The sequence below is a fragment of the Balaenoptera borealis genome (genome assembly GCF_965194805.1).
Source record: "Balaenoptera borealis genome assembly, chromosome: 4".
NCBI lineage: Eukaryota > Metazoa > Chordata > Mammalia > Artiodactyla > Balaenopteridae > Balaenoptera > Balaenoptera borealis.
The window spans coordinates 140,312,743-140,340,004 of NC_138861.1; the positions used below are offsets into that span (position 1 = coordinate 140,312,743).

The following is a 27,262-nucleotide window of genomic DNA, read 5'->3' on the forward strand; positions in this document are numbered from 1 at the left end:
CACGCCGGGCACCCGCTTCCCCTTGGAGAGCGCATTCGACCCAGACGTGGGCACCAACTCCTTGCGCGACTACGAGATCACCCCCAACAGCTACTTCTCCCTGGACGTGCAGACCCAGGGGGATGGCAACCGATTCGCCGAGCTGGTGCTGGAGAAGCCGCTGGACCGAGAGCAGCAAGCGGTGCACCGCTACGTGCTGACCGCGGTGGACGGGGCAGGAGGAGGGGGAGGAGGAGACGGCGGAGGGGGCGGCGGCGGGAGGGGGCCTGCTCCCCCAGCAGCAGCGCACCGGCACGGCCCTACTCACCATCCGAGTGCTGGACTCCAACGACAATGTGCCCGCCTTCGACCAACCCGTCTACACTGTGTCCCTCCCAGAGAACTCGCCGCCGGGCACGCTCGTGATCCAGCTTAACGCCACAGACCCAGATGAGGGCCAGAATGGCGAGGTCGTGTACTCCTTCAGCAGCCACATTTCGCCCCGGGCGCGGGAGCTCTTCGGACTCTCTCCTCGCACTGGCCGACTGGAGGTGAGCGGCGAGCTGGACTACGAAGAGAGCCCGGTGTACCAAGTGTACGTGCAAGCCAAGGACCTGGGCCCCAACGCCGTGCCCGCGCACTGCAAGGTGATAGTGAGAGTGCTGGATGCCAACGACAACGCGCCGGAGATCAGCTTCAGCACCGTGAAGGAGGCGGTGAGCGAGGGCGCGGCGCCCGGCACGGTGGTGGCCTTGTTCAGCGTGACCGACCGCGACTCAGAGGAGAATGGGCAGGTGCAGTGCGAGCTGCTGGGGGACGTGCCGTTCCGCCTCAAGTCTTCCTTCAAAAACTACTATACCATCGTGACCGAGGCCCCTCTGGACCGAGAGGCGGGGGACTCCTACACCCTGACCGTGGTGGCTCGGGACCGGGGCGAGCCTGCGCTCTCCACCAGTAAGTCGATCCAGGTGCAAGTGTCCGATGTGAACGACAACGCACCGCGATTCAGCCAGCCGGTCTACGACGTGTATGTGACCGAAAACAATGTGCCGGGCGCCTACATCTACGCGGTGAGCGCCACAGACCGTGACGAGGGCGCCAACGCCCAGCTAGCCTACTCTATCCTCGAGTGCCAGATCCAGGGCATGAGCGTCTTCACTTACGTGTCCATCAACTCCGAGAACGGCTACTTGTACGCCCTGCGCTCCTTCGACTACGAGCAGCTCAAGGACTTCAGCTTCCAGGTGGAAGCCCGGGACGCCGGCAGCCCCCAGGCGCTGGCTGGCAACGCCACCGTCAACATCCTCATCGTGGATCAGAACGACAACGCCCCTGCCATAGTGGCGCCCCTTCCGGGGCGCAACGGGACTCCGGCGCGCGAGGTGCTGCCCCGCTCGGCGGAGCCCGGTTACCTGCTGACCCGCGTAGCCGCGGTGGACGCGGACGACGGCGAGAACGCCCGGCTCACCTACAGCATTGTGCGGGGTAACGAAATGAACCTCTTCCGCATGGACTGGCGCACCGGGGAGCTCCGCACGGCGCGCCGGGTGCCGGCCAAGCGCGACCCCCAGCGGCCTTACGAGCTGGTGATCGAGGTGCGCGACCACGGGCAACCTCCCCTGTCCTCCACCGCCACCCTGGTGGTGCAGCTGGTGGATGGCGCTGTCGAGCCCCAGGGCGGGGGCGGGGGCGGGGGCGGGGGGTCAGGGGAGCACCAGCGCCCCAGCCGCTCCGGCGGCGGGGAGACCTCGCTGGACCTCACCCTCATCCTCATCATCGCGCTGGGCTCGGTGTCCTTCATCTTCCTGCTGGCCATGATCGTGCTTGCCGTGCGTTGCCAAAAAGAGAAGAAGCTCAACATCTACACGTGTCTGGCCAGCGACTGCTGCCTCTGCTGCTGCTGCTGCAGCGGTGGCGGCTCGACCTGCTGCGGCCGCCAAGCCCGGGCGCGCAAGAAGAAACTCAGCAAGTCGGACATCATGCTGGTGCAAAGCTCCAACGTACCCAGTAACCCGGCCCAAGTGCCGGTGGAGGAGTCCGGGAGCTTTGGCTCCCATCACCACAACCAGAATTACTGCTACCAGGTCTGCCTGACCCCCGAGTCCGCCAAGACCGACCTGATGTTCCTTAAACCCTGCAGCCCTTCGCGGAGTACGGACACTGAGCACAACCCTTGCGGGGCCATCGTCACCGGCTACACAGACCAGCAGCCCGACATCATCTCCAACGGAAGCATTTTGTCCAACGAGGTAAGGCTGAAGCGCCAGGACCACCATCTCTCATCTCCTCCATCTGAAAGCCTCCTCTAGCCCGGCCCTTGTACCTCTGGTGCACTGTGTATTTATTTTTAGGATATTAGCTCACTTGTATCTTTGTGGAGGCAGGAATGGGGAGTCACCTCTCCCACCCTTTCGTGTGTAACTTAAACTTCGTGTTGTCCCTAATTTTCTCGCTCCACCCCTCCACGTTTATTTTCATTCCCCTCCTTTGGTGCTTTGCCACCTTGGACCTTCCCTCTTCCCTCAGGCATCTTTCCTTTAAAATCCTAACCCCCCCTCTCAGTCTTTTCCCTTCTTAGAAATCTGGGGGTAAAGGGGAAAGTGGGCGGGGGGAGAGGAAAATGCGGTGGAGGGACCTTCTGGCGCTGGCAAAGGTTTTCTTTTTCTCTTTGCATTTGTCCCAGGCATTAATAAAGTTCATTGTTTTGCTTTGTTTATCGATGCTTTCAGTCGCGTGTAAAAGTAAGCTATAGATTGTTTAACTTTGCACAGTTGTCTAAACTCGAATGCATGTTTTAGTGAATGAGTTATCAGATCTTTGTCCTTTGAACTCGGGTTGCAAAAAAGCCTTCAGTTCTGCTCTAAACAGCATTTACAGACGCTCTTGAAGCCGAACGCCCACACAGTGTGAATTTGAATGAAGTTGCTTTGGCACAAACCCCTGTAAGAGTAAAGTTACGAAAGGCTTAAACAATTGTCTTGAGTATATCTTTTAGGTAATAATTACCTTCTTGCCACCGTTTTGGATAAATCACTGCTGTTGGCTTTCTTCATCCAAGAATTTGGCTTGTCAATTCCGATTTCTTTTTATAAGATGGAGAAGTAGCGAAGTCGAAAGGAGGGAGGGAGGGGGAGAACGGAGTTGATGTCTGTAAAAGAAAGTTTGGACCGGAAAAGGCGTGTGGGTGCTGGAGGCGGGGAGGAGAATGCAGGGGGTGTTTGCAGGGGGAAAGGAATTAGGGCCAGGAGGGAAGGGAGGATTATGAACTCCTTTCTTGGCAGGTTATTTCATTTATTTTGAGTCTTAGATATTATTAATTGACTTTCATGAGTATTTGTACAGCTCATTTGTATCTTAAGCACATTTTGAAAATAAACAACAAAATAATTCCATAAAATATCCAAACTTTTTGCTTATTGAGCGTGCTGTTTTTCTTGTGTCAACCGGTATGCACCTAAACACTTTTTTAGGCCACTGAAAAAGAAAGACCGCAGCATATATAACTAGGTTGACCCTATTGGAGACAATAGTTTATGAGCCCCAGCTATGAGGTCATTTGCATTCCCTCCTTAAAACACACACACACACACACACACACACACACACACACACACACACTTAAAATTGGCCTTTTATCTCTGCATTTTTTTTAACCTTTACTGAAAATCTAGATTGATGTGTCTCTGCATATCTTCTTGCCTTTACCCAGCAATCACTAGTCTGAGGTTTTAGGACAGCTTAGAAAGTCATAAAAATGTACACAATTACTTAAGCTAGAATTAGTTCCTAACTTCAAAAGCAGACTGTTAGTTAAACCCTTAGCATTCAAATGCTCTTGATTTATTTATTTTTTTTCTAGACTAAACACCAGCGAGCAGAGCTCAGCTATCTAGTTGACAGACCTCGCCGAGTTAACAGGTATGGACTCCTTTTTTTTTTCCTAGCTTGGTGTATGGACAAATTACTACCTACTAAAAGTAGGAATTAGATATATTATTCAATATCAAAATAGAAAATGATAAAGTATTTCCAATTAGGGCAGGACATAAATACTGATTACATTAGGTTTCCTAGACAATAAACTTTAAAAATATTGGTGTGTTTCACTTACATACAACCACTAAGTATACTTGAATATTTTGTCAGTTTACACTCCTACACTGCTTCTGATAATCTTCCTAGCCATTCCAGGTATATACATATATATATCTTCTATGAAAATGATATAAACATATGCTTAGTTCCAATCACAGAATAATGGCTCAACTTTACATGCCTTAAGGGCTCCAACTAACTGCTAATGTTTAATTTTAGAGAGTTAGGCTTAAGGTTATGAAAACTAGCTTTTAGCAGAAATAAAGCCACCTGAGAGCTCTAGGCATCTGCAGCACCATCAGTGACCATGTGGTGGCAGAAGAATGTTTTCTGTGTTTCTTCACCTTTTTTATTCTAATATTCACATTTTTGTACTTCTAGTTCTGCATTCCAGGAAGCCGACATAGTAAGCTCTAAGGACAGTGGCCATGGAGACAGTGAACAGGGAGATAGTGATCACGATGCCACCAACCGCGGCCAGTCAGCTGGTAAGTGTGATCAAAGGGCAATGCTGACTTTTATAGTGTTTTTCAAAAATCAATCCTGAAAGGATGATGTTTAGGTAATTTTTAGTGTTAGTAAATCTACAGAAGAATGGTGCCATCCTATGTCGACAATTGTATACTCGAAGAGGATTGTAATATTTAATGTTCCTTCAGAGAATGAAAGTTAGAAATTCATTGTGGAATATGTTAGACTATGAAACCTTTCTTTTTTTATGTAATGTTCTTTCCTGGAATTATATTGCATACAAAAGCCATAGATTTCTCACCGGGTCCAGTCCTCAGTCTTCAGTCAATTACGATATTATTAGACTTGCTTACGGATGAGGTAACTGAAGATGAATGAAGTTGGTTGACCTGCACAAGGTCACAAGAGGATGAGTGGATGATCGGGGACCAGAATCCAAATTTCTCCATTTCCAGAGCAATGCATTTTACATGTCAACGAATATTGAATGAGAGAAGGAATGGTGATTAAAATCATGAATAGGTTGAAAGCAGGATTTCCAGTCCCGGGTTCTTAGGCTTCAGGACTCTAGTTAACATTTGATAATGTGTATTTTCTGAAGCATCCTAGGTTTCCTCATATTTTCAATGGATCCATGTTCAAAAGTTGAACTCTAGGTATATTTGTATGCGGGCTTAATGGTATTCACGGATGGGGGTTGCAATGTGATATGTATTTTTTACTTTGTTTTTCTTTATCTTACTTTACTTTTTCTATATAAATTTACCCTTTAAGTTTTATAGGATCCTGATAACTCTAATTACTAATAATTAAAGAAAACACTTAAAAGAAATAAAATATGTACCTTAAAATAATGAAAACAATTTCACAAGGTTTGGGTTTTCTTTCCACTTAATTTGCATTTCAACTATGAAGGGGGCATGTGGATTTTGTTTTGTTTTTTGTTTTTCTTTTTCAATTGAGTTTTGTGTTTATCCGACACATAAAGAAAGGCAAAGGCAAGCTAACTTTTGTAACTTCTAAAATGCCCATCATTGGACTGTCTCGAGGTCCAACTTCGTTCACTTGAGCTTTGAGCTTTATTTTGGTTAGTGATTAAGTGCAGGGTGATAGGGTTCTCATTTTCAAGGTACCATTGATCCTCGAGAGCACCCATTCCTTCACACGCTCCCTGGGCCTCTGAACGGTGCTGAGGCAGTGTGTCAAAGGGCAGTATCAGCCCCACGGTCGCCTGGCAGCAGTGGTGGCCGCAAGCCTCTCACTTGGCTTATGTGTGCCGTGTCTGAGGCTGCCTTAGCCTTGGGAAACGCAGGCAGGAGGAGGGGAAAGAAAGGCTGCTCAAGGGTCTCTTTATATTGCTGCAAGTCATTAATATGCAGACCTAATGAGACTTGAGAACTGCCAAGAACCCCCGGAGGTCCCTGCCCCTTGCGGGCCTTCACGCTAAGTGAACAGAGCATCTATTTAGTGTCTGGGAACCTGACAACAAACCAGATCTTGCCAGAAGTTTATATTTGAGTACAAAGTCCCTTTCATTTTTGGCCTATATATGACATATGATTTATTGTTATCTTTTAGAAGGTATATGTTTAGAATTGCTCATTCCTATTCCTTTTTCAGAGTTTCTAATTTAACAGTCCGCCTTTTAAAACTTTTGAAACAAAATGTTTAATATTAAAAAAAAAAGAAGAGTATCCACTGCTGCATGTTTCCTTGGGTGCGTTTTATTCCTTTCCCACTCCCCCCTACTTTGTCTTTTTAGTTTTTTGGGGTTTTTTCTGTAGCACTCCAATCTCAATGAACATTTCAATTAGTTTAGTCCCCTCAGACATAATGAGCCACAATAACCTAACCGAAGAAAGAGAAATGAATAAACATCTGCAAAAAGTGTTCAATTTGGAACATGGATGGGAATATTCTTATCAGTGCGCCTTCCCACTAGCTCTTTTATTTCACAGGCGCTCAATGTTGCCATTTTGGTAATGTTTCTTTTAAATTATTTGAGATGTCAAAACATTAAAAGGAAATTTTAAATGCTAAATTGTGTTTGGAAAACATATTTAAAAGCAGGCAGTTTTTCTTATCAAAATGGCAAATTCTTTTTTCTATCTTTAAGTTCTTAAACATGTAAAAGTATTACAGAATTAACAATCTACTTCATTAGGAGTTATAAAGCTGCCACCACATGCTGGGCACAATGATAGCTGTTTTCAAATTGTAATAACACACTCATATTTAGAAGTAATTATACCTCTGTGTGCTGAATTTAAGTCAGATTTAATATGTCTAATTTTATTGTAAAAATGATTTTGAAGTGTTTACCTTGTAAAGTATAAAACGCTAAATGAAGAGAATTAAGATGCATATACTTAATGACTTTTTCCTGTCCATTCTTTGTTGTGTACTATAAACTTTACACCAAGTAGCTACAGTATTTCCAAAAAGTTAAGCCTATTTCAGGTAAATAAGTACATCTGCTTTATTTCCTTCTAAAACCAGGTATTGATGATCTTCCAATTTTGTAATATTTAGAGAATATTCTTCATAGCACATATATTTCCAGGTTTAGAATATGAAAAACTTTTGTGCTAATAAGCAGATCCCACTGAGCTAGGTTATAAAGGGGGAAAGTTAGACTATCAGGGAAAAACAGCACTGAAAAGAAATAGATTCTGAATTCTTTAGTTTGTACCTCATTTCATATTACATTATATACACTGTTTAGCTTAGTGCTTCACCTGTTTAAACTTCCTAAGTTTTTATTTATTCCCACTTTCTTTTTCTATGTTAACATTAGCTTGTATTTATTTATTTGGATATTCCTTCTATTTATTCTTCTATGAATAGTTTTCCTTTTTGTTCTTTCTCCTCCCTCCCCCCCTTGCTTTTCTCCTTTCTAAGCCATTTGCAGTCAGCAATCTTGTTCATAGAAGGGCTTTAAACACGGAGGCAGCTGCACAGAGAATCACATAAGCTTTTTCAGTTTTCCACTGCACCTGGCTCCATGTGTGAAATTCTTCGGCTTGACCACTGCTCTGTGGCACTTACTTTCTATAGCCTTGTCAAGGTGCTTTCCGTTTTTTTCAGTGCACTATTGATGTATTGGTTAGATATGGCAGAAGTCCAAGGAGATGTGGTAAACGCTTACATAAACCATCCCAAGGGGAGAAACTGATTAATCACAGCTTAAATAGCAAAAAAAAAAAAAAAAAAAGATAAAAAAAATAAAATGAACTTAAAACCAATATATTTTCAATTTTATAATACCATTAGATTAAACGATAGAATTTTTGTCTAATTTAAATACTGATACAACATTTTTAGTTGTATATTCTTAAACAGTTTAATATTATTGGAGGTAGATCTAAGGCAATCTATTTAATTGTGGGAAATTTTTTTCCATTTATTAAATACTTACAACGTGCATACTAGGATTAATTATTAATTTATTTTTAATAATTGTGCCTTCTTAAAATATGTATTGCAGAAGAAAACCCTAATAAATGATGATTCAGTTAATGTTACTTGTTATATTTACCTGAAAATTTTCAAGTTTCTCTTCTTGTAAATTTTCCTTTTAGTTATAAGGGAACTTAGCTTCTAAATGTGTCAATTTCTTAACTAATTATCATGAGATTTATACATGACACATGGTCAAAACTTGGCTATAAATTTAAAAAATTAAGTGATTCGTATTATTGGTATATTCATACTAGTAGATAAAAGTATATCATGAAATGCATTAAGCCACTGCACTACTACTACAATGTCAATAAGAGAATTCTTGGTTTATCATAAAACACAAATTTCCCTTTCCTGACTCCAATAAGAATTTAGATACTGGCAATTAGTTTCTGGCTTTATAAATACAGTAAATTCATACCATTGCCTGCATAAGCAAAAACTTTCTGTTAAGGTTTCTGGTGAAAATGTGAGCTACAACTTGATAATGAGGAGACATTTACAATTGGAAAAAATGTAAGACAAATGTTAAGAGAAAACGGACAAAAATATAAACATTTTGAAAGATAAGTAGGGAGAAAATTTGATGTGCATGTTTTGAATTTTTTCATGGGTGAATTATGTTGTTAAATCTCTGCTCTCAAACCAAATTTTCCTAAAAATTATAGCAATTTTTATGGTTAGAGTTAATATCTCTAATTGCTCCAGTGTTAAATAATTAAAGGAAGACTCGAAATTTCCTCTAAAAATTGAGTGTTGATTTTTTAAATTATTTATCATATTTGGAAAGAAACCCACATTTTTTCTGAAGGCTTGGTACATGAGAGAAGTGCACATGTAATTTTATAGTATTACATTCATCAGAAAACAGCACAAATTGAATACAAATACATTTTTGGAATCAGTTTGTTCTCAGTGGTAATATCACTGCCTCTGACTGTAAGGGATCAAGTTACTTGCCAGTTAAAAAAGATGTATTTTAAAATTTGTCTGAATATATCTTTGCATAACAGGCAGTCTATCACTTCAGCTGTCATGCCTTGTAGAACAGACATTTCTGAGAAGTGGAAAAAAATAAATAACTAGGATAAGAAATTGTAAATAAAATATGTATGTTGAAATGTTTCTTAGGAATTACCAAAACTCAGGCTCGGCCTGTATTTGTCTGCTATACAAATCCCACAGGTTCTAAAGTAAGGGCATTTGAACAAGAAGAAAAAAAAAAAAAGTTAAACTTATTTTCTCTTGGGACTTCAATTTGAGCTGTTAAAAAATTCCGAAAACAATGTGAAAGGTACACATTTTTAAATGTCCCATGTACTGAAATAACTGGCATTCCTGTCCTTCGTGCAGTCATTTATCACCACAAAACTTAAATATGCCTCTGCTTATCTGGTCATTAAAATAATATATTTAATGGGATTCATGATATATGAAAAAAGATACAATAATTTTAAAATAATTTTAGTCAATGGCTCCCTAAGCTGAGGACCAGTAAATGGGCAAGACATATTTGGTTCTCAAACTATGTATCTAAGACAAATGAAAAAATACATTTTCAGCGAATGTTTCTAAAACTTATTTGAAATTTATTGACGTACTATTTATATGATTTTAAAAAATTGTTTCTGTGTCTGATATTTTCCTCATGAGAAATTAGTACACTTGTTTTATCAGTAAAACTGGTGAAACATCTACATGCAGAATGTGTGCCATATTCCCTTTCCCTGCAGTAATATAAAGCTGTGTTATCAACTATGGGGATCCCACTTTAAAAGGAGTAGCTCATAAATTTATTAAGAACATTATTTACAAGTGTTGTTCCCCTTTCAGGCAAGTAACAGTGTTCTTCCAACAGAAAACTTTATCATATTCCTCACTTTTCTTGTTATGCACATGGTATGTTTTGTTGTACAGGTTCTCAATTCATGAGGACTTTACTTCATCACCTAAGGGAATTTTAACCAGCCTCTAATAAGTCAAAGAGGCAGAAAAACATATACTTCGAGAGAAGAAAATGGGCACAATTGAATATAAACTACCCATAAAACAAATTCTACTAAAAGTACCCTCTAACATAGGCAAACATCTTAATGATAATGCTGAGAGACTAGATTATTAAAATTTTTCTCTGTGATTATCATTTTCAAAATTATATGAATACTTGGGTACAGTGCTCAAACAGATGTGAAAGATTGTTAATGGTCTCATGAGGTATATTTGCAAGGGTTTGATCAGTTATGTGATGAAAAACTGTATTAATATCAAATTTTGCATTAGTACCCATCTTTATCAGGATCCAATAAAACAAGTCTATCTTAAAATTTGAATCTTTTTCATCAGCTTCAAATTTAATGACATGAATTTATTTTTAAAATATATAATTGCTCATAATTTACTATTAATGGTAGTTCCACCTATCAAAAAGGCCTTTTATTCCTTATCACACTATAAATAGGGAGCATTTAGAGTACCTCAGTGTCTCAGAAAGAGATCTCTCTGGTTCTATAGCTTCTACCTAGCTCGTATGTCAGTGTGCATCAGGGATATTCTCCTTCCCTTCCTCTTTTTTTTTTTTTTTTTTTTTAAGTACCTATCTCCTCACAGGAATAGGAAAACTGAACTTCCATGGTGTCTAGAGAAAAATTGACATGTTTTACATGCTGTTCTTACTCTGATTCCTTATCTCGGCTTCAGCTCATGTTTACATTCCTCAACAGTTCACTGATCAGTAATTTACTTCCAGGCTTACGTATCAATTATCAATGGAATGTTAGAATTGAAGTCAGACTTAGCATTATACATAGTTTAATTTAAAATTAAAAGTCATTAGAAAGTGAGATTAATATATGATAAGAAGCTTGGTGTTATTTCTTAAAACATAATATATGTAATTAACTGTTCTTAACTCCAAAATACTTGAGGATAATCTGGAGGGTTAATAATTGTGAAAAATTGATTTCTTTATATTATATAGAGAGATGTTAAAATATATACACAAAGTAAATTAGTACTAGTAGAATACCGTTAGGAGTTTGCAAACTAAAACTTGCTCAAGAGCTCAAATCACTCATAACATTTAAAGAAAAAAAAATCAAGTGTGTTCATGACATAAATATTACTCTGTTGGCCAAAAAAATAATCCCTAGTTTTTCCACACCAGGCATTTCATGCATTTGAGAGTTTCTGACGTTCAGACTAATCACACTTTTGTTATTTCAAATTGATCCTGTTTTTAACCATATTTAATAAATGCGTTGCTCTGTTTAGAAACACGTTAAAATGCGATTTTGTTTATGTACTTATTTTTTGACCTACTGCTAGTTATCAAAATGAATAACAAACAGTATTCTATAGTGCCCCCAAATCGTTATGTTTTCTTAAGAAAGTGAGTGAGCTTTCTTGAGTCATAAATAACGTGTTTAATATTCTTGTCAATCTATGGGAGACAATGAAACTTGAAGATGTCATTTGAAATCTGGGTATTCTATCTAGGATTAGTAAGCAAACAGTTCTGTGTTGTCTAGGACAAGTGTTTTCCAATATAGAACAAGTAATAAAGTATTTGTCAATAGCATCTGCAGCTGACTCACATTGCACTTGTTACCTTGGTTTCACTAATTACAGTCATTTGTTCTGGGCTTGTCTAAGGTGGTAAATGATAAGTGGTTTGTAGTAATATGGACTATGAGAGTGTCACTGAAAAATAACTTTTAGGAAGTCATGTTCTAGGAACCTAAGAAAGCATGCTCTCGGCCGCTCACGAAATCTTATTTTATTCTTGTTATTTACTGATGTATCAGTATGTATGCCATGTTTCTGTTGAATTTCACTTTTTATTTCATGTCCAGATTTTGTAATCTAAATGTCATCACTAGTACTTCCCATATTTCTTCCATTTTTGTCTGTAAGAAAAAAAATATCAGATGACTTAACGTCATTATAGATTATGGATAACGAAGGCTTTCGACCGGTTTTTTATCTGTTATGAACTTCACGAGAGATTTTTAAAAATATTCATTCTCACTATTTTCTAGTTATTTAAATAATCTAGAGCCAACATTTCCCCCCCGATATCCTGAGTAGTTTAGAAACATCTATCTGAGAGGCCTCTTTGCCAAGAGTCTTACCCTTTATAAAATAATGTAAAGCGATTTTTGGCTCCTGTCAGGTTAAAACAAGAAAAATTTGTTAGGATACCTTCACCCATTACTCTTTATGCTGCCTGTAACTTTTCACTTCTAAGTAGCTGGTCATGTTGGTGAAGGCTCCCTCCGTAGCTTCTGTGTTTTCTGCTCACAGGTATGGATCTCTTCTCCAACTGCACCGAGGAATGTAAAGCCCTGGGCCACTCAGATCGGTGCTGGATGCCTTCATTTGTCCCTTCTGATGGACGCCAGGCTGCTGATTATCGTAGCAATCTGCATGTTCCTGGCATGGACTCCGTTCCAGACACCGAAGTGTTTGAAACTCCAGAAGCCCAGCCTGGGGTGGAGAGGTCCTTCTCCACCTTCGGCAAAGAGAAGGCCCTTCACAGCACCCTGGAGAGGAAGGAGCTGGATGGACTGCTGTCTAATACACGAGCGCCTTACAAACCACCATATTTGAGTAAGTATTCCGTAAAAGGCTGTAGCAAAGTATTCCCTTTCAGGAAATAAAGTTCAACATGCCATTCTTCTTAGTAAAAATAGAGTTCAGGTTGTTTTCAGAAACAAGAATAAAAGTGACTCTTGGATGCAGACAGCACTTTACAATAGAAAAATGGATATACTTAACAAGAAGACAAATTCCTGGGTTAGGACATGGTTGTTGGCAACAATCAAAGATAATTTTTGATGTTGTTGAAAACATTTTTCAAATGATCTTCCTATTTCCTTTGAATACTGCTCACCTGCTGACTTGATTTCCATGTGTTTTGAAGGGCTTAATTAAGGTGGAAAACCATCTCTTCACAGTTAAGTCACCGAGAGATCTCGTTTTCTTATTGATTACCAGCATTATCACTTAATCATCCTTTTCCCACAATGACATTAAACACGTTAGGCTAAATTCAGAAATCATTGCAGCCATCAGTTTGATCATTCTACGTGATTTAGTAATATGTTGGCATGGATACACGTTGCTTATCAGAATCAGAGGAACTACATGATGAAAGCATATCAACACAGCAATATTATTCATTTATTAAAAATAGTAGGTTCTTCTAACATTGAGACATTGATAATTGTAGTCAGCTCTTTCGATATTGGGACCATAGTCTCGAAGTGGATAATTTTATACAACCACTCTGAAAAACAAAAATGCTTTGAGATTCTTTAGTATATATTTATTAAAGTAGCCTAAAATCAAATTTTAATAAATAAGGACTATGATTCAGTCTTTGCCCCTCAAACTAAATTCTGGATTTAGAATTTTATTCATTCTTTCTGGATTTAAAGTTTTACTTATTATCAAAAACCAAGCTTTTCCAAATTTTACACAACATATTCTCACTGGTGTTTCACTTAAAGTAAGAATATACATTATAGAAGTACATTATCAATAATTTCAAGGTAAAAATTCAAAGGGCATATGATTCAGAGTAATTCAAATTTGTATTTCTAAATAAATACAAGTATTTCCTGTTAGCATATATTAACTGGTAAATCTACATCAAATATAGTGAAAAAATCAGTTCAACCTCTTTAACTCTTAGTGAGTACCAACCTTGATGAAATTTCACTTACATTATAGAACTGAAATTTTGAACATCTACAAGTGTCTTTTCTCTACTGACTAGTTTTTCTTTTTAATTTTAAGAATCATGGTAACAATTTTTGTTGATAAAAATATTGATGCTACATATATTTTAACACAAATTTCTCTACTTTTTAAGAATCTAGTATTTCACTTAGATCCCTGATTTCAGGGATTATAAAATATGTTGTCAGATATATGTGCTGCTAGAAATCAAAGAATGCATCTATTATTTTACCAAGAAAATTAAGATTTGTTTGCATATTATTCCAGATGTGTATTATAATTAATTAATTTTGAATAACGATTTCCGTCTTCTGTTTTAGCCAGCTCAGCTCATACTGCTCAAAATTTAGGGTTTGGGATAAAGTGTGGCCGGGATGAAAAAGAAGCAGAAAAATAGCTATTTTGTTGTTTTTATTTATACTCTCCTCAGTTCTTCATATAACTTTAATCATGTCTGACTTTTTTTTTAACTTCTAGTGTTTAATGTCATCTTAGTCTCACACAGTTATCTTTAAAATTACTTCCTAGCTCTAATTTAATAGGCATAGTCAATTTTATGGTTAATCTAACTGTATAAGCTAAACCAAAACCCTCCATTCCTGACAATTTTGCCCCCCAAATTCACATGGTGGTAGTTGTTAATACGTGTATCATTTATCATCAGGAATGGAAATATTCTCATCTTCTAAATTGAAAAGCACGTCCCTTATGTAATTAAAGAAGCTAAAAATTAGCACTAATTACCTTTATTTAAAATCAGAATGTTTAAATAATTATTGAGGAAGCAGTTTTTCTTTTGCTAAACATGCATTTTGTTTTTTAATGAACATAATGCACATTTTGATGTTAAGAAAAGTAACTGTATATTTAGTTATTTTTGTAAAGCCCTAAAAAAAGCCTAATGAGGCTACCATTGTCATTTATAAAATGATGACAGAGAAATGGTGATACGCTTAATAATACAAATGAGATCATTGTCTACACCCAAGAACCTTCCATTTCTACACCTCTGATTGCTAAAGTTAAAATTAAAAATTGTAAGAAAACAACTTTTACGCAAAAGTGCGTGTATGCACGTTAAAAACAATGTACTTTGTGTTTCTAAAAAAATACCTATATACAATTATATTTCTTCTTTTTTTAATATATAAGAAAAGATCCATGAAGAGTATACACAATGCATTTAATGAAATGGAACTTATTTTTTTAATCAGGAGAAATTTTCAGCATATCTCTTAAACCTTGTCTCATTAGTCATGAGCTCTTTACAAGCATGCCTCCTCTTATTTTTGTCATAATGTTGTATATTGCTAATACTCTGATAAGGACAAAAGGGATACACTGAAAGATGGAGGAAATAAATTTAAACATGTAGGATATGGTCATATAGTCAAAATATAGTGTTTAGATTTATCTTAAAATGTTAATAAATTTTAGCTTAGCTTTAACTTTAATTTTTATTAAAGTAATAAAAAATATGAAAATACTTTAAGTCTTAATAAAAATCAATAATTGTTTTCAACACTTATTAAAATGAAATAAAAATATTCTCTGGAGTTTAAAAATAGTTATATTTTTCATTCAGGATTCAAGAATTTCTTTAAAATTACTGACATGTTATTTAAAATTACTGAGTCTTTCAACTGACACAGTAAGTTATACATAAAACATCTAGATAGTCTGAAAAAATAAAGATCATAAAAATATTTCAAGTTCAGGAATATAACTGGTAAAAGTTATAGCATTAATGTAATTTAGAAAAGCCCAAAAGTTAAAACAACATGTTTAATATTATTTTTGTAATCATTCTTGCTTATGATTTTGGCTTCACATTTTGAACATTATCTCTTCAGATTTTTTGTCTGGAAACAAGCATATCTTTCAGTTTAAATCAGCCTAAACAATACAGTACTAAAGGTATGAGGATTTGCTATTTGGAAACCTGTTGATTTCTTGTCAAAAACTTAGTCATTCCCTAAGAACTGAAGACAATCATAAGATAAATGGCCAATGAAATTTCATCTAAAATGTATGTGTGAAATCTTTCTTTCATTTGCTTAAAGGGTCATACAATAATAAATTATATTGAATAAAGTGAAAAAAACCTACATGGGCATCATGATTTTTAAATCCTAAATCCATGAAATTTTCTACAATCATAGGACTGTAGGAAACCATCCATTGAAAAGTGTTACAATTGATTCTGCTTTCATAGCATACAACATTTAGACTAGTCCAGGTGTGTCAAAAAATCAGCTATCTCCTGACCTAACTTTGTTTTTGCCTACTTTTGAGCCCTTTTGAAATTTCAACCCAACTCATACATGTCATAACGTAAGAAAAGATGTCAGAACTTTGAAACATTGCATTTAAAATGCTGCTGACACTTTAGACAGACTTCTTGTCAGTAACCCTCATTTTAGAAACATTCTTTTTGGCATCTATATTATTTCTACCTAACACTTCAAGTTTTTACTTGTTTGAAATCGTAGAGTGTGTTTTGTTGAGTCACACCTCTTCCAATTCCTTCATTATCTTAGTCGGCCCTCTAAGTTTTCATAATTTGTTGAAGTCAAGATAGTATAGGAGCATATACAGTATTCAAAATAAAATGACTTTTCTTACTGGTACAGATTACACTCATACTTATGTACCCCTGTGTAGTGTTTTCTCTGGAATTTGTACATTCCTCTAATGTCATAAGCATAGTATCACTTTATCAAATATTAAATTCCACAGAAAGTATTTTTATAGGTGGCCTTTTAACATTTTTGTCTGTTAGGTCCATATGTTACTAAATGAATGGACATCTTTTTCAGTATTTTTTCCTTTTTTAATAGATATGTTTGTTTCTGTTCACTTTTTCTCCAAGTTGTGCTACTTTTTTTTTTTTAAATAATATCCTATTTCTGAGATTTTTGTTCTCTCACTTGTCTTTATAAGAATACCTCTAGATTTGTGAGTCTAACTAATTTTCTTACTTTTTTAGTTTATCTCTTTGTGACAAATCTCTGGTTTTTGAATCACACCAGTATTTCTATTTTTCCATTAAATTCTTTTATTCTGTAATTATGAATTAATCTCTTGTAATCAAAATAGTTTACTCACATCAACTCTGTGAGCAGGAAACAAATGACAACTCAGGATCAGGAAAAACCTGACCCCAGTTCATATTCTCCATATATCTACTGTTAGAATTAAATGTTCACTGAATTTTGCAATATTTCACTTCTTTGAAAAATGGTAATCTCTTCACAATTTATGTGATTACCCCAGTTAACTGGTGCAGCAGCTGACTGGCACCTTTGTATACTCTAGATAAATGAGATATCATAAGACTATCTTGTTTCTTCTCCTTTAGTTGTTGAGCAATGGTCTTCCTCAACTAATAGGATTTCAATGAAAGCTATAAAAATCTTTCTGAGGTGCAGATATGAAACAGAACTGTTCATTTTACATCTATACATCTGGCAATTTCTGTAGGCAATTTGTGTTTTACTTATTCAGACAGCAGTGCTTCTCTGTGACTTATCACATATCATTTAAATTTGTCCTTTTGGGTGCATTGAAACTAGTTAGTATCCAATACTCTCTTGGCATACTTAGACTCATTACCCAGCCATGCATATTGTAAAAGCAAAATAATTATGTGATAGAAAATGAATTAATGGACGAATGAGTGTTTTTAAAGCACCCAAACTTTCTTTAATGCTGTCATCATACTTTAATTTACACACACGTCTACACACAGTTTTTGATATCTCTAGGCAAGCTCTCTTCTTTTCTTCCAATTAAAAAAACATGTTTTACATTAGTTGTATTTCTCTCTAGATAGTACCTACAAGGTTTTATGAGGGAAGATAGATATTGAACTCATTCAAAATATTGAAATACACCTAACCAAGATGTTTTGTGAAATATGACGGTGTTTTTCAGTACTTTAAGATTTTAAACTTCTTTTGATTTATTCAAAGGACTTACTTCATATTCTAAGGGGGAATTAAATTTGTTTTTAATTTCTTAACTCTCTTAGAATATTAATTGCCCCCCTTTCTTACCAGGTCTGTAAAACAATCTTTTACATGTTTTATTTACTAACAGCTTTCATACTTTAGCTCTCATCCTTCACATTTTTATAAAGCTAATATATATACATATATACATTTTCTTCGTTATGGTCACTTATATTTCTTATTTAGTTCCCAGGTAGGAGTTATTTATTTGCATGTTATTAATTACATTTTTGAGTTCATGGATACATGGTTAAATAAGACATTTAGGGTCATATAGAGAAGACAATTGGTTAAAGTAATTTATATCTGTTTCAGTGTTTTACACTGCTTAGTAAATGATTCTTCATCTACATAAAGCAGTTTATTTTGTGCACACTTTGCATTTTATTGAATTAACATTTAGCATATTTATATTATTTATATACCTCATTTTATATTACAGATCATTTTCATCCTCTTTCTTATTTTGTACATTGGAAGTAAATCCATATAAGCATTTGTGCATCATGTGAGCCTAACAAAGGAAGATTATCAATTAAAATATAAACAGAATTATTCAGTGAAAAGGAATATCTTCTTGGGATTTTTTCCTGCCTCATCATACTGAAGATTTTTGGGTCAAAATTTAAATGCATTAAATTATAAAGATATTGTAAATAAGTCTGGAATATACAAATTCAATTGCTTATAAATATTATTAAACATTGTTCAATACTCAACGTGCCAGACTTTTTTTGAGTGAGTCTGCGTCTTCTGAAATCCTTTTAATAGGAATTAATATCATTTAGACAATATAGCTTGGAAACTGTTTTGGACTATAAGGTTCATTGTTCAAGATTAAATAATACTACTGAAACAGGACTAAACTCAGCATAATGTGAGTCCATTTAATGTTTCCTAAATTATAATAAAAATCTTGGAAGTTTTATATCTAGATCTAATAAGACTCCCTAATTACTGTGTTAGTGATTTCTAATTAACTACATCAGTTTAGGTGGGGACAGTATAGAAGATTTGAAAGATTAAACCCCAAAATATAATTACATACAAAAGGACACAGATAAAAACAAATTGTAAGCTGGAAAATTTACAGATAAAAATCAGGATTTTATTTCTGATTTTTTAATTGTTACAGTATATGACATTATATTTATACATTATGTCTAGGCACTTAACCATATTCTTTTTCCTAGAGATACATTTTTTTAACTGTAGGGATTGAAAAGATTATATGTGAAATTTATTTCAATAAAATTTTTATAACCTGTACTTTTAAGTGTTGTCTAAATTATCAAAGATAGTTTTTAAATCATTGAGTTCAACAAGTGATTATAAATATATTTTCTGTGTTCTATTTTAATGAGTCTGTTGTATGGATACAGTTGTGCATATATGCAACCCATAGAGAAGCATTATGTTTTTAATTTAGTTTAATTTTTAATTATATCTGTCAATTAACCAGAGAAAGAACAGACAGAGATTATGCTTAACGTAAGAGTAAATTTATTTAACTAACGGCTCCTTCATTATCGGAAGCTGTTAACATGATAATATGGTGCTTTTTGAGAAACAGATAAGTGATACAATCAATTTTGGTTGTTCCTTTATTTTTTTGGGTCCTGGTTGTACTTTTTGAGGACGAGTTCATATTGCATAATATAACAGAATTAACCATGACACTGTAGAGGAAATAGATTTCTGTATTATGAGGGAGACATTATTTTTCTTGCTTGTAAAAATGTTGTAATCAGTAGGGCTTTTTTTTCTCTTTTAATGCTGGTGTTAGCTGGAATCCTACACAAGATTCTAATATTACTTGTGTTGGATATTTAATTGTATATTTTACACAAACTGGAAAATTGACATTAGTTTGTCATCAAGTGTTCCAAGGTTCATATTTATGTCAATAACTATGTTTCAGCTGAAAATTGGATAATTACTACATTATTCCATAAAAAGCATATCTGTAAATGTTTTTGTCAAAATAAGTGTTTGGAAAAATAAAAAAGTCCTAAGCCAAGAAGTAATACATAAATAAAATCAATATCAAACATATATTTCCTGGGTTAAATTTTGAATCACCCTGGATAAAGAAATAGCCAGGGCAGAAAGCTTCTCTCATACCTAACTAAACATCACTGGGCTTTGTCTCAAAGGGCAACATATTGGTAAAAAGTTCTGAGTCAAAAATGGCAACAGTAGATAAAGTAAATGTAATAAGTTGTCTTGATGATGTACACCTGATGGTGTGTTTAAAATAAAATACTTCACATGTAGGTTTAATCAAAATGGTGGTAGAAGTAATAGGTCCATAGATATGAGAGTTAACATTATAGTTTGACAGGTGCTATCATTTTGTTCTTAAAAAAATATGTAGAAAACCTCGAAACTGGCCTGTAAAATTAGTATAAAATTATTGTACCTTTTTCTTTCACTATTAATAAATCTGATGCCAGAACCAATCCCCTTGCTAGTCACTAGTAGTGTGGTTTTAAGGTTTACTTGCCATAGAATTATTCATCAGATGATTACATTGGAGGTCATGAAATCTAGATCTGTTTTGGTGAATATATATTGATTCTTGACTTACCTCAATCTTTTTGGTAAGAGCGATGGTAATAGGGAACGATATTATGTACAGCACATACATTCTACTAAGTTATATTTTTAAACATTTTTTAAATGATGGATAATTTCAAGCTTATTCAAAAAAGAGAATAGTTTACTAAACTCTCCGCTTAAACAATTACCAATTCTTGACAAATTTGTCTCATCCAAAAGCTAATACACTTCCTCTTCTTTCATATTTTTAAAGCAAATCCAGAAACCCTACTGTTTAATTCATTAATATTTCAGCATGTTTATTAAAGATAAAGTTGAACATAACCACAGGAATAATATTCCTCCTAAAAAAAATTTTCTTGCTATCGTTGATTGGTTATTGTTCAAATTTCCATAATTTTCTCATAACTATTATTTACACTTACAATTAATTTGATTCATGATTAAAATAAGGTTTGTTGATAGCAACGCATTTTTATTTTTTATTTTAAAACTTTTGATTAATGTACAGTATGCATATAGACAAGTACAAAAATCACAAACGTATAACTCAAGAAATTTTCACAAAAGGAGCACACCTCTGTAATCAGTGACCACATTAACTGGGTACTGTGTTCAGTAGCCAAAACATTACTAGTATCTCAAAAAGTCCACCATTCTGTCCCCTTTCAGTTACTACCACCCAAAGTGTTACCACTGTCCTGGGCCCTAACCAAAGATTAATATTTCCGGTTTTAAAAATTTATATAGTTTGAATAAATGAACTAGTGCAATATATTTGAGTTTAACTAAAATGTAATAGCTGGTTAGTCTCTCTGATAATATAAGGAAAGCAAATATCATAGCTAAAACATATCAGTGTGTAAGCTTAAAAAGATAATTTAGTTAGGATGTGTTCTCCTTGGATATGAATTCTCTTACTATCTTTGTAGTTCTTATCATGTCTAGTATTTCAGAAATGCTTGATACTTGTCGTTATATCTTCTCTTTGATTGAAACATAATCTTCTGTTAACTTAGTGGTGTTTTACAGAAACAAATACTTAAATATGTTGATTTGAATACCAGATTATAACAAAAGAGTAGAAAAATTGAAATGTGTCTATTTCACATTTCTTTGAGCCTAGATTAGAGGACTGTGGCAAATTGGAGACTATGGTGCTTAAAGGAGACTCTGAATAAAGAGATTAACATTGTGGAAGATAACGTATCTGAAGAGACTCTAAAGGATTGAGGGACTGTGAATTAAGAAGAAAAGGGGAGAGGTGACAAAACAAATGTTAAGTGTTTAAACAAATATTACACAGATAAACATCCTGACCATGACATTGGTATTTGCTCCTAAGAGAAATGGAAGCACATTACCTAGAAAGCTTTACAAACTACAAACGTATGCATATGCCAACTGTAATTTGGTGGAATAGCACTTTCTAGCCCTGTGATGTATTCCCACAGAATGTTTTTCTAACACTGGGGCTGGTTTGAAGGAGTGAAGGATGGGGCTCAGTTTTACTAGGGGAAAAGGAAAGGCAATTGAGAAAGCCTGGATTTTTATATATTTCCTTTCCTTCCTGTTTCTACACGGATGACTTCTTATCTTCGTACTTTGGAATTTGGGGAAGGAAACATTTGGTTTCTTAAATCCTTTTTTTCCCCTCTCACACACTGAATTGCAATGGATGATTAAATGTCTAGGAACAGAAATTTAAAAATCCTAGTTTTAGAAGGAAATATGGGAAAATATATATAGTGCAAAAGCTGAGTATGAAAAAGTCTAGTATATTTTATATATGCAATAAGTACCATAGAGTATGTCTATTAAAAGTATGCATTACAACTTAAAGATTTAAGACTTCATATTATATATAATAATAATTTTTAAAAGACATGACTATAGATTTTAAATATCTATATGAAGATATTTTAAATATTTTAAATATCTTTGTCAAATATTGAATCTCTTCTTTATTGAGTTGGCTTATTTCTCTTATAATACGAATTTTCCATTTTGGTATCATATTATCCTCTGCTGAATTTTAAGGAGAATCCTTGGTGTCAGTTACTGTGAAGTGACTTACAAATAAAAATGCAGCAGCCATCATTAGTGATTCAGGGTCAAGTGGCCTACTTTCCTTAAACCTAGTGGTGATATGTGCTTTCTTAATTATTTTGGAGGATATAGCAAACAGGCTATATATGATCATTATATCTTGGATTGATATTTTGGAGAGTAAATTAAAATGTAGCATTAGCTTGGTAAGGGTGGAGGCATGAATTAATCACACACTTAAGAAAGGAAAAATAATCAAATGGGGGAATGGTGTTAGCTAAACATTAATGCTAGATTTAATAATAGTAGTAGCTACTACTGAGTGCCTATTTTATAGGCATGAGAAGATGAAATAAGACACACTACAATTTCATAAATACACAACCAGTGTTACAAAGTGATAGTTCTTCTCATCAATTAAGGGTCATGAAATAAGCTCTATGAATTTCAGATTATGGTAAATAATTTTAGAAATGTTTTAGAATATTTTATGATTATATAAATATACTCAATTTTATATAGGCAAAGGGGTTTTGGGTAGTAGACAATGTAGAAATGCCTTTTATTGATAAACTGGAGTGAATTTTAACGCCTTTGAAGTTGAATTAAAGCTAAGGATTTGAGAAATCTATATTTTTAAATTATATTATGAAACGGTGGGAAGATAATTATTTCTCAAATTATAACAACAAAATATTGACTCTATTGAAATGTGACTGGGAAAGGTATTTTTTTTTAATGCAGGCTTACTTTAGAATTGTTTTTAGGCAAATACTTGACATTGAATAATTTTATTTTCGTCTCTCAGACTTAAAATTGACCTTGAAATCTAGAAACATGATCCTTGAGAACTTAAGTTGCTTGCCTTGTAGGAATTCTTCATAGGAATTGTGATTTCTTAATGCTTATAAAAGGTGTGCTAAAATATCCAATATGGGGGAATATTACCTTTGCTTTAAATAAAAGCATTTAACATAATTTACAAAGGGTATATTATATTGTTTTGAAATTAATTTTAAATCTATGTCTCTTTAAAAATCTATTAAAGTTTTTCACATTTCAACTACTTTCTAATTCTGAGGGGTAGATATCAATAAGTACTATTGTTTATAATACTATTCTTTATTGTAAAGTAGTGCTATGGTAGTTTGAAACTGTAAAAAGGTTTTTAACCAGCTGCTTTAAACAGACCTTCCCAAGCTACTGACAAAAACAGTGTGACCCACATTCAAGAAAACTTATTATTGAAGACGTACTATATTGTAGGCATGGTGGCCTTCAGTTTTGTTTGCCATAGATCTAGATGATATAAATGTTCTCAAGGCCAGCCATATAGGAAAATGATTCTGGCTCATGAACTTATCACAGACTGATGTGAAAATAGGATCAATATCTTAATTTAAAATACAGATGTAATAACAATCAACTGAAATACTCCTGGAGATATCCAGGGGAAAAATAGAAATACTATGAGAACTCTGGTTGAGAAGGTGTAAAGGACATCAGATCAACTTCATTACTAGCGATCACACAAAGCCTCAGGCATCCTCATCCTATAAGGATACTATACCTCCTGCACAGATCAAAATAACTCGGATCAAGTCATCTCAGTGTCATCTGCTCTGGGCCGTGCTAGAAACATGCAAAAGCATTTTCAATTATTGATATCCCTCCACTCCATACCTCATAATACCTCATACAAACTTCCTTTGAAATAGTTTTGAAAAAAATGAAGAAACCAACCTCGGACATATTACAATACCAGTGAAAAGTTTTCCTCTTCCTTTACAATGTATATGGAGTACAACCTGCTCGCCTACTTGGATTGTGGTGTCCTTAGTAAATATTTAAAAAAGACTCTAGTCATTACTTTCAGGATAGGTTTTCCTAAGCATCACTAATTTTATTCATTTTGACTTTACGATAGCTTGGAACACTTAATTTCACAAGACATCATTTTCTGATTTTGTTCTCAAAGTATGCATGTACTTCCTTTGGACACATAGCCTGCTACAGAATTATAAGAGTGGGTCTCTATACTGGTCCTCACATCAGAGAAGTGATGTGTAGTTAAGGGCTCCAGTTATAGAGCCAATCGGCCAATCTGCCATGGTTCAAATACTGATCGAGCCAGTTACTAGCTGTGTGACCTCTGTAATTTCTTTAATCTTCCCATAACTCATTTTCCTTATCTGTGACATAGATCCTCAAAAGCTCATTGTGGAGATTAAATTATTTAACATATTTAAAGCAGTGAGTGCTTGGCCCAAAGGAAGCACTCATTAGGTGTTCAGGGCAACCATATATTCAGTTAAAATTGGAACAATGACATCAGCCTGAGTATGGAGAAATTTTAAATTCTGCGTTTAAATAGAACTAATTACACTTTCTTTTACTCCCAGAGAAAAATCAGACTCCAAATGTTCTTTTCATGATATATCACTATTTTACATCTGCAGTATATATTCTTTCACATAATACATATGTTTTAAAAGTACAGTATCCCTATTTTTCTTTTTCATCTGTGAAACCAATGAAATGGTTAGACGAGAACCAAAGGTATAATGCCCAGTAAAGACTAAGCTTTATTTGTTTTATAAGATGTTAGTCACGAAGCATGATTATAACTTTAAACATTTCATATTCTCATTATTTTACTTAACTTGTGCATGTCCAATGAGTGGAGATATTTAATTATGAGCAGTAAACAGTAAAAATAATCTGACAAAGAATACTCTTTTTTGAAACAACTGATTTTTATTTCATATAGAAAGCAGCATATTATATTTGATGATTGTAGAAAAATAAAGACTATTTCTTCAGGTCAAAAATTTTAAAAAGTGATACAAATAGATGTCCATATCCAATTTGACTTAATCTACATTTTGACAATTGTACTAACCCTTTAGAGTAAATTCTGGCCTTAGGCAAGATATTGTTACTCCAAAGAGTTCTGATATCCCTGTGTGAGAGACACAAATGCCCTAAAATTATCACAAAAAGTAAATGTAAAGAGTCTATTAGTGTGGAAAATTGGGTTTTTCTATAAGATATACCAAAGATATCTATGTCTGCCATAAATCAGTCTTTACATGCAGAAGCCCAAAGATTTTCCTGCCTCCTTTTTCTTCCCTAAAACCCTATTATCTGATAAACCCGATTCTTCAGTTAGCCTTATATTTATATTTTTGTACTTTTGTCTTTCACAGTCAGAAAGAACTAGCAAATGATGTCACAAGGCCTTTTGAGAAATGCCTGAAAAACTGCCCAAATTTTACTTTTTTGTGTATGCCTTATTCATTGAACTCTCTCAGGTGTAATTCTCATGATTTTATGATTCTCTGTTTTCTGTCTTCTACCTTCCCGTCAGTTCTGCATAGGTATCATGATTTTGTCTAGAAAACAGGAGGCCTAACAACTAAGTTCCAGTGCCCAGTTACATGCATTATATGTGCTTATTTCTTTTTATCTTTATGACTATTTAGAAGGAAGTCAGTAAGGATTTGTTACATGGGGTTTAATTTTTGTTTTTGGTTTACTAGCAGAGCATTACTGCAGTTGTCAATCTTTGTGGTAATAAGGGCCCGATGGAGAATGATAGGGGAAGGATCAGAGACATTTTGAAAAAAAATTGTAGTATTAGAATTATAAATGTAAGAATAAAAGGCAAAGAAAGTAGTTATCAAGGATGGTTCTCAGGTCTTGAGACTGGTTGATTGGGAGAAGATTGCATCCCCAATCTCACAATTAACTGTGAGACCGTAAAAAACAAGTGTGCTTTCTTTTTTAAATTAAGATTTTTAGAAGTGAAAAGTAGACACTAGGGAAGATAATAACTGAAAAATACTAGTAGATCGAGATACAACGGGAGTTATTTTTGGATAGGAAAGATTTGATCAAATGTATGTGACATTTAATCACTTTAAATACGTTATTTTAAATGCCATGATTAAATTTGTCCCTGTGTCTTCACCATTTCTGTGAGTTGCAGACCAGATGTTCCTAGGGTGAGATTTACTTGTGAGTGTCTCTCTGTGAAAAAAATAAACCCTGAAGCAGTATTTTAGTTAAAAAAAAAATTCATATAAAAATCTTACATAAATCATATATAAATCTTATACAGTGTATTTAATATTTGTGATTATTATATGCCTTATTTTTCTTTGTTAAAATTTGTGGAAAAAAAATGTCCCATCTTTTCTCCAGGTTCCTGGCTTTAATTGCTGCTGACAGAACCTGAGGCTTGAGACAGTGGGACAGAACCACTTCCTTGAGCAGCTCGTATCACTGCTTTTTTTCTGTCACAATTACCCTTAGAATTGAGTTATCAACCACAAAACATCCAAGGCAGTCATTCTGACTGCAGAACACTTTGTCACTTTTGGAAGATTTAGGGTGATGGAATGCAAACTATTTCCAGATGTGTAAAGTATAAACCCTGGATCCTCGACTGGGCCCTGTGAGAAGCCACAGGCGTACTTTCTTTTTTGCATTCCCCGAACCCAGTCATTTCTTCCTAATTCACCAAAATTAATGAAAACCCCTCTACTTCTCTGTCTGGCTTCCACTGTCAAATAATTAGAGAATTTATTTATATTCACAGACATTTGACTTTAATATGCTCCTCTTTAAAAATCTTGAGAGGCTTTCTGTTTCGGCTGCAGTAATGTTCACACTTTTATTAGCTTTAGAAGTTTTTTGTTTAAATCCTGCCTACATTTTTTAGTTTCATGCCATTCAGTGATTTGTAGGCTTCTTGATACACTGTTTTTCCCAGGCCCTTGCGCTTTGACATTCCCTTCTCCCTCTGGAATGCTCTCTCATTGAAAAAACCACTCCCACCATGTCTGCTTGCCCATCTCCTACTCATCCATCAAGATTCAACTCCT

At 35.3% G+C, this 27,262-nt stretch overlaps 1 protein-coding gene across 1 annotated transcript; it reads left to right on the forward strand.

Annotated features, from left to right (window-relative positions):
- Position 1: 1 nt before the first annotated feature.
- PCDH10 (protocadherin 10) lies at positions 2-27,262 on the forward strand (the record flags this gene model as incomplete). Its single annotated transcript, XM_082389857.1, is given in 6 exon segments — positions 2-256; positions 258-2,228; positions 3,839-3,897; positions 4,456-4,562; positions 12,310-12,615; positions 18,205-27,262. Coding segments are annotated over 6 exon segments (2,739 nt in total), but the record flags the coding sequence as incomplete, so codon positions are not given.